Source organism: Apaloderma vittatum, unplaced genomic scaffold, assembly GCF_000703405.1.
Source record: "Apaloderma vittatum isolate BGI_N311 unplaced genomic scaffold, ASM70340v1 scaffold38285, whole genome shotgun sequence".
Taxonomy (NCBI): Eukaryota; Metazoa; Chordata; class Aves; order Trogoniformes; family Trogonidae; genus Apaloderma; species Apaloderma vittatum.
The window spans coordinates 15,247-25,787 of NW_009717268.1; the positions used below are offsets into that span (position 1 = coordinate 15,247).

At 37.7% G+C, this 10,541-nt stretch overlaps 1 protein-coding gene across 1 annotated transcript in view; it reads left to right on the top strand.

Moving 5' to 3' along the window:
- Positions 1-10,541, top strand: part of CHD9 (chromodomain helicase DNA binding protein 9) — a 54,490-nt gene that overhangs the window by 14,583 nt on the left and 29,366 nt on the right. Inside the window, exons 5-14 of the mRNA XM_009869820.1 lie at positions 464-481; positions 1,239-1,307; positions 1,396-1,451; positions 2,273-2,390; positions 2,934-3,020; positions 4,385-4,522; positions 6,713-6,834; positions 8,056-8,299; positions 9,403-9,579; positions 10,449-10,541. The exon at positions 10,449-10,541 is cut by the window's right edge and continues 66 nt beyond it. Of these exons, the coding sequence (XP_009868122.1) occupies positions 464-481; positions 1,239-1,307; positions 1,396-1,451; positions 2,273-2,390; positions 2,934-3,020; positions 4,385-4,522; positions 6,713-6,834; positions 8,056-8,299; positions 9,403-9,579; positions 10,449-10,541 (1,122 nt within the window). The remainder of the gene's footprint in view (positions 1-463; positions 482-1,238; positions 1,308-1,395; positions 1,452-2,272; positions 2,391-2,933; positions 3,021-4,384; positions 4,523-6,712; positions 6,835-8,055; positions 8,300-9,402; positions 9,580-10,448) is intronic.

Below are 10,541 nucleotides of genomic sequence, written 5' to 3' on the forward strand. Positions count from 1 at the left end.
TATTTGTGGTAAGTAAAAGCAGGCTTGTTCTTAGTGGGAAAGTGACAAATTGAAAGATTTGTCTCAACTAGTTCAGTGAATAAAGCTCATAACTTGGAAGGAATATATTATTATTACTAATAAATTTATGTAATTTATATAACGTGACATCTTGCCAAGATCTTGAAAACTGGAAGAAGTGGCTTAATTTTTTGTTTGCTTGTTATAAACATTTATTGACTTAACTAAAGTAAGGGATAAGGATAAGACCAAGGGATAGGTACATCACAAATAGCGTGTTATGCCACGTAGGCATATGAAAAAGCTGTATCCTGACATTATCATGACTTTCAGAAATATAAAATTGAGCCTATGGGGATCTCTGCTTATTGAGGGTTTTAAAAAAGGATACTCCTCCCCTTTTATCCCACCTTCAGGTTTACACTTCACTGTTTAACTTGTGCCACCTCTGGTATTCAAACTCCCTGTTGAGCTATTCCAGGTAAATCAAGTGGCAGGAAAGAAACAGGAAAAAAGAGTTCATGAGACGCTTGAAGGAGTGCCAGAGTTGTAAGGGAACGAGAAAGATAGTATGATTGGGAACAAATCAGATGAGAGGGAAGGTGCCTTTTAATTCAAAGCCACCTTTGAAGATTGGCGCTTTATCTCTAGAACCACAGCTTCAGTCTTGGCAGAGCTAAATCATCCCTTATCTGTGTCACACCTAAGCCCTGCTGGAATCCCCAGGCACGACCTTGTCTGTGGGATTCCACAGCATGTTTGTTATCTGTGTTCAGAGTACATCTATTAAATGGAGTTTGACACATGCTGGGTTTGTATTATTATTTTTTTTTAACCTGTCTGCTAGAGTTCTTACTTCTCTGTATCTGTATAACGAGATTCTGGGTATGTCTACTGCATCAGGTCAACTCAACAGGGCTTTTACTGTGAGTCTGTGTCTGGAAAGTATCAGAATCCCCGTTGCTTGCACTCTGAGTGTGTTTGGCAGGCAAGCATTGCATTTGATGCTCTTTGGAAGTGCCAGACTTACTGGACTTATGCATGTATTTCCTCTGGATGTGGACCTGGGTTGTAGATTTTACTCCCAGATTGTGAAAGGGAATGCTGCTGGTAGAGGTGAAATTTACCTTACCTGTTGTTCTTTTAACAAGCTGCCTGTGTGGAAAGGTTTTAAGCCTGATCAGTTTGAAGAGAGGACATTACTATAATTTATGTCATTGTTTTCCCTATGTTTTTAGGAAAATCCAAGTGAAGAAGATGCAGCAATTGTAGACAAAATCTTATCCTCCAGGGTAATAAAGAAAGAAGTAAGTGATTGGCATGGATTCAAGTTGCTTATTTGAAAATGGAACTTGTATCTACCAGTTTACATTTTCCCTGAATTTTGTTTCCTAGATATCTGCTGGGATGACAGTGGAAACAGAAGAGTTTTTTGTAAAATACAAAAACTAGTAAGTATTATTAAAAAGTTGTTTCGCTGGAGATGTTCGCTTGAAATAAGTACCGTATTCATGTACTAAAGTATTGTGTTGTTTGAAGGTTACTTAACCAATTTTTTACGTCTTTTGATACAAATTAAAAATGGATAAGAATCTGCATTCTATTGTTAGCAATAATTTAAAAATCATCAGTATTATGAAGCTAGCACTGAGCAATAAGCTGACAGCTGTTATTGCCAAAAGAAAAATTTTTTTAGGGAGGATATCTTTATTAAATTCAGAAGGGCTACATGTCTGAAGTTAATTTTAATTTCACAAGATATTTTGTGAACCTGGATTAGTTTTACAGTGTCATGCATTTAGGAGAGGTTGATGTAGGTTCCTTTCTGCCAAGGGCTCTCCTGCTCTGCTCCGGTTTCTCCATGAGCTCAGCAGTGCCTGTGAAGAGCTGTTCACAGGAGCTACATGGAAAAGTTTGATCCGATATGTTAAGTATTTTACGCCTCTGGGTGCTTTCTGATAGAGGTGCCTGATTTGATGCTTGATTTACTTAAGCTTGCTTCAAATACCCTTGTTTCTTGTCGTGCAACACATGAAAGTAAGTTGTGAATCTGTAGGGTTTTGTGGATCCTAGCCCAAAAATGCTGCTTTAACTAGATACTTAAAGGTGATTATTTGGAAGAAAAAATCTTTGGTCTTTACAGTGAATTCCGTCTCAAATGATAAAATGTTATTTTTTGAGTGAAATTCTGGTTTATAAAATATATTTCAACTGTGTGTTAAAAAAGCTTTTGCTTTTACTAAAATGTTAATGTTAATCTCTGTAATTTTAGCTCTTATCTCCACTGTGAGTGGGCCACAGAACAACAGCTTTTAAAGGATAAAAGAATCCAGCAGAAAATAAAACGATTCAAACTAAGGCAAGCACAAAGAGCTCACTTTTTTGCAGATGTGAGTATGAAATACACAATTACGTAAGCTTTTTTTCTTCCCTGTATAATTGTGAAGAATAGTTTGCTTTTAAATAGAACAGCTGAATGTTGAGAAGCAAAAATTAGCCATCAAGGTTGGGTTTTTGACTGCAAGAGGGGGTTGTTTATTTAACATAATTTTTAAAGCAAGTTTTCTGGAGTCACTGAACTAACTTGACTTGTAGGGTTTCAGACTGAGAGATTGTTTGGGTAACTGCTTAGAAATGGTAAGGAGGGAAAGAATGTGTTCGTATGGCTAGTTTCCCTACTGCTTGACTTTCCCAAGACAGCACTTCATCCCTGAATGGCTGCATTTTCTACTGTAATGTCAGATCACTCTTCAGTGACAGCTGTTAAAATAAAAAAAGAGGGAGGAGGAGGGTGTGATGGAAAGGATTTTAAGGTGTGTGCGCAAGCCTTAATGGATTACAACTGCCAAATTGATTTTTGTATGGTGAGACCAAGTCTTAGCATATACTAGCTTTTTTGCATCTCTACTGGTTTTATTGATCTTACATTGCAGATGGAAGAAGAACCTTTTAATCCTGACTATGTTGAAGTAGACCGGGTATTAGAAGTATCTCTTTGTGAAGATAAGGACACTGGTGAGGTAAATACATCTTAAAGCAAGTCGAGAAGATAAGCCTCCAAGTAGTGTTTGACAATTGTGATTTTAGCAGATTTCGGAGTAACACCTTAACGATTCTAAGCTTCAATAGTATTTTTAATGAGACGTGACAATCCTGTCAGTTCCTATGTATTTTGAAATAGAAATCCGAGTTCAATAGCTTACAGTTTTGCTAGTATTAAGAGCTCATAGTAGATAAAGCTTAGGTAGTCACTGACAGAAATGTGACGTTTGGTAATTGCCTCCTGAGTCCTGGCAAAAGGCTGATCCCATGTACTGCCCTGTCTCTCTCATGGTGGCAAGGGATCGCTGCTGAAAGAAGCCCAAGCAGGCAGGGCAGAGGTGGTTCCCGGTGCCTCTCGAACTCTGTGCCTAGCTCGAGGCAACCTGTGATTGAGAGGGGTTTGATAGCCCCCAGGGGACCTTTGCCTCTGTGTGCATCAAAACTTTCTTGAGCTTGTAACTACCTCTTCCAGATAGCTATTACAGAACAAAAACATGAGATGAGGAAATATGAAAAACAAAGAAAAAAGCCAACAAACTGCCAGAATTCAGAAAGATTTGGAGGCAAGCAAAGGACAAACACTTACAAAGTTGTTGATTGAGGCTATCGGATACTTAGTGTGTTCTGATAGATAACAAAATGAGCAGATAGCAAAACGAGCAGACTTTTACTCAGTGATTTCTGCATTAGTCTTCCTAAAGCAGGTTTGAAGGTTAAATTTATTCTTCACTGTATGCAGCAGATTTGTCATTATTACACTTCTAGAAAAACGTGTGGTGTTGTCGTAACACTTTCCCTCAACTTCTTGAAAGATTTCTTCTATTTGGTTTTTAAATATTTATTGACTGAATCTAAACAAAGTAATCTGGTTCTGTCTTTTGAGACTTGTCCTGAATTTTTATATACGTTGTAAGAAAGCTTTCTCTTTTGTTGAGAGGACTTCTTTTTAGGGACTTTCTCAAGCTCTATGTCGTAGGTCTAGGTAGCCTGATTTGGAGAGTGGAGGAAGCGATCTGGGTGACACCTCAGTAGTTAATTTCCACCCACCCCATTTCTACAGACATCACAAGTGTAGTTATTTATCTTTCCTACAACTAGTTTTACTTGTGGGTAAGTGGGATTGACAAGTAAGGAATACAAAAGAAAGAGGAGTACAAGTGGCAGAGCATGAGAAGCCAGGGGTAAGGTAGAAAACAAGAATCTACACTGAACATTTTAAAAAGTGTCAGAAATACGCTTTTGTTTCTAGCTTTCATGTAAGCTAGCTGCTCAAATAGTAAGGCATATTAACAGTCTGTATACTAAATTAGAAGCTGATAACATTCAGAATTTTCTTCTGCAGCCTGTTATTTACTATTTAGTAAAATGGTGTTCATTGCCATATGAAGACAGTACGTGGGAGCTGAAAGAAGATGTAGATCAAGCAAAAATAGAAGAATTTGAACAATTGCAAGCTTCCAGGCCTGACTCAAGGAGATTGGTAAAATTATATCTAATTTACTTGTCTGTCTTAGCAAATTAGATTTGTTTTTTCCAACTTGAAACCTCTGTGACAAAACATAAGGCTTAACTGGTGTATGTGTGAGGGATCTGTATGCCGCGTTACCTAGGAATAGCAGTACTTTCAGGTAGGCATGGGCAAATATTCTCATCTAATTTGTTCCTCTGCTAAAAATAAAAGATAAAAAATTTTGTTTAGGAACAAATATTAAGTGCTATAACTTTCTTGGCTTCTAACTGAGGGATGACCAAGACGTGGAAACTTGCTCTCACAGGGTAAACGCTTTTAAGAGGAGGAGAAAACAGAATAAAGTATAAACATCCTTTTATAGAGAACAGAGTTAAGTCTTGTGATTCAGCACTGAAGGAAATTGGCAAATGAGATCTGTCTAAGAGATTCTTTGATTACTTCCTGCTTTTATTTTTCTTTTTGTCATAAAGGGCTAGCTGAAAGGAAGAAAAATGCATGTAATAAGGAAATGTGTTTTATCTTTAAATTATCAATCTTCTGTCTCACAGAGCAGGAGGAAAAAAAACAGTTCTATTTCAAGTCCCTGTCGTTGTCAGAGTAAAATGTGTCCTGCGGGGTGCAGTGCAACACTTGTTCAAACTAACCTATTTTACGTAACTGAATAAGCACAGTGTTCTTATTTCTCATATTTGGATTTTATTTTAATGGTATTTCCATCTACAGATAATGACAGTAATCACAATTAACAGCTTTACATTATATTTAGTTCATTTTGCTAGGATTTATTTAAAATCTTGACGTTTTGGGAAGTGGGAAGAAGGGCGGTAATACCTCTCTGCTACCATATATGGCTTTGAGAGAAAATGATGATTACAGCGCAACTGTACAACTCACTGTCATCTTAGCATCAGCAACAAGTATTTTTTGTTCCAGGCTCCAGCGAGTACACGAAAGTATTTGCTGAGTGGAGCCCTGCGAGCAGGAGTGTGGCTGCTGCTGCTGTGGGGGAGTGGACAGATGGTGGCTTGTGGGTGAGAGGAGGAAGCCACAGCTGCTAGGGAGGGACAGCGGCTCTGCTCATAGGCACGGTGTCAGGTGATGCTGACGCTGGCAATAAAGAGAGAAGAAATTTAAATCTAAAATTCAAAACTACCAGATAAGGCCACTTGAGTCTAGAGTGAATGCAAGCTTTTATAAATACTGAGAAATGTTGGCGGGATGGGGGGGAGAGAAGTACAGCTGATCAGAAAAGCTCTTACTAAAATTATTCCGCTTGAGTGTGTGAGTTGGTTCACACTGGGATGCACAAGCAGAGTGTTTTCGCCTTGGAATCCTGTCAAGAACTTTATGATTCCTCTGCTAAGCTGCCTGCCAAGCTTATGGCCAGCCCGTTGAGTCTCCAGGCTTCGGAACGTGTGTTTGTGTATACCTGTCTGTGTATTTATACGTAGCCTCTCAGCTTTCTTTTAGCTTGCTAGGGTCATTAAGGTCATACACCTTGATTCTGTTACAGTCTGTTTCATCCTGTCCTTTGTATCATGATTCTGCATGTTGCGATACTGTCTTCCATCTGATCCCTTGGTGAAGCCAATTCAGGGACCTGAACCATTCACAAGTCTCCTTTCTTGTGTCCCTGCTGTTGGCTTCCTCAACTGGGCAACTGCAGGAGTGGAGGATCCGCAGTGACCAGGGCAAGTGCTCAAAGGAAAGGGCAAGATCACAGCTCAGCCCAGGCTGCTTCGGGAGGAATAGTGTCAGCATCCAGAGTTGTGTAGACTTTGGGGGATTTTGGTACCCCCAAATAGTTGGTTGGCTCTGGTTGTAGGACAGCTGTTCGTAGAGCTTCCAAAGTCAAACTTCATGTATTCTTGAAGTTTCTCATATAAATGACTTAGCGTTCCAAATCACCTGTGCCAAGCTATTTGTAGGCTTAGTTTTAGAAATCAGTTGCTTGATATTGTTGTAGTATTAAATTAATTTTAAAAAAAATATTAATTTATGTAGACAGATAAATATAAATCACAGGTTTCCACAGATTAGTAATTAGTAAGCGATGTTAACAGTGACAACTTCACAGTTTTAAGGTTGAAAAATTACATTTAAGATGTAAATTTTTATACTCGGGAAATAGTGGACTAAAATGTTTTGGAAAAATAAAGCATGTATCAACTTGTGCATGTATTAATCTTTTCCTTAAAGGACCGACCACCTCCAAACTCCTGGAAGAAGATAGAACAGTCCAGGGAATATAAAAATGGCAATCAGCTCAGGGAATATCAGCTGGAAGGACTTAACTGGCTTCTGTTCAACTGGTACAATAGGTATATGCATGGAATGTTTTTTAACATAAATTTTAAACCTTATGGAGTGAATCACTATTACTGGGGATGAATACTGTTTTAAGGAAATTTATCTTAACTTCTTGGCTTTATAGCTTAACGGGTATAAAAAACAAATTTGTCTCCCTTTGGTTGTACAAGTGTTTTTATCAACATGAATAACAAAAAACAAATCTTAAAAGAATAAAACTAAGCTAACTGAAAACAAAGTTTCAGTAGCTACAAGGAGATTGAAGGAAGGGAAAAGCAGCTTTCACCAAAGTACAGGTTTTTTGAAATTTTGGAACAGCGGAGAAGCACTTGGTCTTTCAAAGTGGTTCCTAGACTTAGTATGTATTTCAGATAAAGTTACTTCTCTTCCCAATAAGACTAGTAAATATTTGTGTAGTATATATTGTAAGCTAAGCTTAGTTTTTGTTCTTTAATGCTATGGTGTTTTAATGAGAGTAAAATCACTTCCAAGATTTTTTCCAGAATGATGTATTTTCTCTGTATTGAAGTTGGCGCTCTATTCATGAGTCTTCCTACTTGCTTTATTTCCAAAATAGCAGTTATATGTCTTTTATAGAGACTATGTCAGCAAGCATACCATTTTCCCAAACAGTTTCATAATCCGTGAAAGAAAATTTTCTCTTAATGCTCAGTCAGGCACTGTGTGAGCATCTATGTGGAGTGAAGGGCTGGAACATGGGGCCGAGGGTGAGCACTTAGCAGTATTTTATACAGGATTTTTGTTCTCTGCGTCCGTCCCCGTTCTGGAAACAAGAGGAGAAATTTGTCAGCCTCTTTTCTGTGAGTGTAGCTGGGATATTTTCCATCTGTGACTTTTAGGGAACCTTGGTGAATTTCTAGTAGTTTTGTCAAGGTGAATGCACATGTAGGAAGTGTAATGAATTTGAATTCCTTTAACTGGGACAGATGTAGTCCCAAAAGAATACTTTTGGAATATTTTTTCTAGGAGAACCTGAGGGAACATTCCATTCCAGGTTTTGCCAGTGCTAAACATGGTTGAAAGCTGGTGGTTTTGTGTACCAAGTTCATTCTTTCTCCATAACCAGGGAACATTTGCAAGCGTCTTTTATGGTGCCTCGGTTTTGATTATTGTTTTAAACTGGTATATCTGACCTTTGTTTTTTTGAGTAAGAGCTTTAGTGGCTGTGCTTTCTTTGATGCTAATAAGAAATAAATGTATTTTACTTTCAGACGAAATTGCATTTTAGCAGATGAAATGGGTCTTGGCAAAACCATTCAGTCAATTACATTCCTCTACGAAATCCTCCTGGCTGGCATCAGAGGGCCTTTTCTGATCATAGCGCCGCTTTCCACCATAACGAACTGGGAAAGAGAATTTCGCACGTGGACAGACCTTAACGTGGTCGTGTATCATGGAAGCATGATCAGCCGGCAGATGATTCAGCAGTATGAAATGTACTTCAGGGACTCCCAGGTATCATCATGTCACTTGCATGCAGTAGCTTACCCAAAACCTGTCTCAGGTGATAGTAGGAAAACGCGTGTTCTACATTAGCTGATGGTATGTTTTAGTGAAAAGCCTTTCACATGATGTGTTTTTAACATGACTTTTTAACATAGGCTTACTGGGTAATTTTGTGGAAGTGGTTGCCACAAGACGTGCGTTGTTTCCCTGTGCTGAGTAATTCTGCAGTTGAATAGCAATGTCGCTGGTACTCATATGGGAATTCAAGTGGACACAGATGGTTGCAGTTGGGGCCTGAATCTGAAGAGCAGTGAGAAGAAAAATACAGCCGATGAAGCTCTCTTACCTTTACGTAGCTGTTCATTTCCTTTTCCTAGTGTAAACAAGCTTTGTCTGTGTACGGCTTGCTCTTCTGTCTGAAATACTTCTCGTCAAATGACATAAATCCCTTGGAATTTGACTATCTTAGAAGGACTTCCTTGCATTTTCTGTATATTCTGCATAAACGTATCTTAAGTTATCATAGTATTTCTACAAAATTGGTAGGGCTGAAAGCTTTTTTTTAATACTACTAAATATTAAAATGACATCTTGTTTCTCCAGTGAGTTACTGTGTACTGCCTTATTGAAGATTTTACATATTCTCTTCGTGAGACCAATGGAGTAGAGTAAGCTGGATAGAAAGTGTTCATTTAGTTCTCAGGTGACATTGCTGTTACTTACTGTGTCAGTGCTAAGTGTATGACCATTGTAAGTTTTGATGGGTTGACTGTAGGGATTTTTCCTGTCAGTCTTTCAGATTTTCTCAGAGTTAAAAACATATTATGTCCGTAGCACCCTTTGAAACAGTTTTGTTAAAGGGTTACATACATAATTTAAAAGTGTTTAAAATTTTACTGTTGGTTAGAGAATATTGGATTTGTGGCTATGGGTAGTTACTCATTGGTATTAATTGCAGGTGTGGAGAGATATAACCAATGTGTATGGAATGACAAAATACATTATACAGTAAAATCTTATGTCTGCCTCTTGATAGAATTTCAGCAACAATAACTTTAAATTGAGTAGATTTGAGGTAATGTAACAAATCTTGTGTGTTGATGAATCTCTAGGGACGTATCGTTCGAGGGACCTACAGATTCCAAGCCATTATCACAACTTTTGAAATGATTCTTGGCGGCTGTCCAGAGTTAAATGCAATTGAGTGGCGGTGTGTTATTATTGATGAAGCTCACAGACTGAAGAACAAAAATTGCAAACTCTTAGAAGGACTAAAATTAATGAACCTTGTGAGTAACTGCATTTCACGTCTGGGGTTTGATTCTATTAAGTGAAGTGCAATAATAAATCACAAATTTGTATTACCTGCCAAGAGAGACCTTTCAAGTAGTCTTTCTCAGGAGGTGTCTGTTCCTGATCCTTTCTTCCAGTGCGTGTATTTTTGATAGCTGATGCTGATGTGGTTTTTGATTACATAAAATGTCTCAAGTTCTAACTGTAAGCAGAATCTATTCCTGATGGTACTGTTCTATAGTTTGTTTTGATTGTGATGATTTCTTTTAAAATTTGCTTTATAATAATTTTTATGCAGTAATTAGTGTTTAAAAACCTAGGAAGTATTTTAAACAAGTTACTTAACAGTAAAAGCAAGTAGTACAATTTGACACAGAATTATTTTATAGTCTCATATTTAAGGTTTTAAGTGCAAAGTTTTACAAAGCAGATACTACCATTAGTCTTGAGGCTTTGGGTCCATTACTAGATGATACACCATGACTGGCTTTGCAAATTTTTTTTATTTTTACTTTGTTATTACTTGGATACACTTGTTGCTACATGTTCTACATTCTGTTCTCAGAATTCACTGCTTACCAATACATGCTTTTAGTGTATGTTTTCCACACTGTAGAGACAATTCTACATGTGTGAATATTACAGGCAAAAGTTGTTCAGTCATTTCTTCATTATAGATGTAGGAAGAGAGAGTTTAGAGAAAAGCTGATAGTAAATACTTATTGTTGTTCTTTCATACATGTTTATGACCTGTATACTTAGTGACATGCAGAACTGGTATTTTCAGATTATGGCACTCAGACCTTACACAATTTTTTTTGCAAATGTGTACATAAGGTCAATTGGAGCTTTGTTCCCTTTACAGGAACATAAAGTGCTGTTAACGGGTACCCCACTGCAGAACACAGTAGAAGAATTATTTAGCCTCCTTCATTTTCTTGAACCGTTGCGTTTTCCT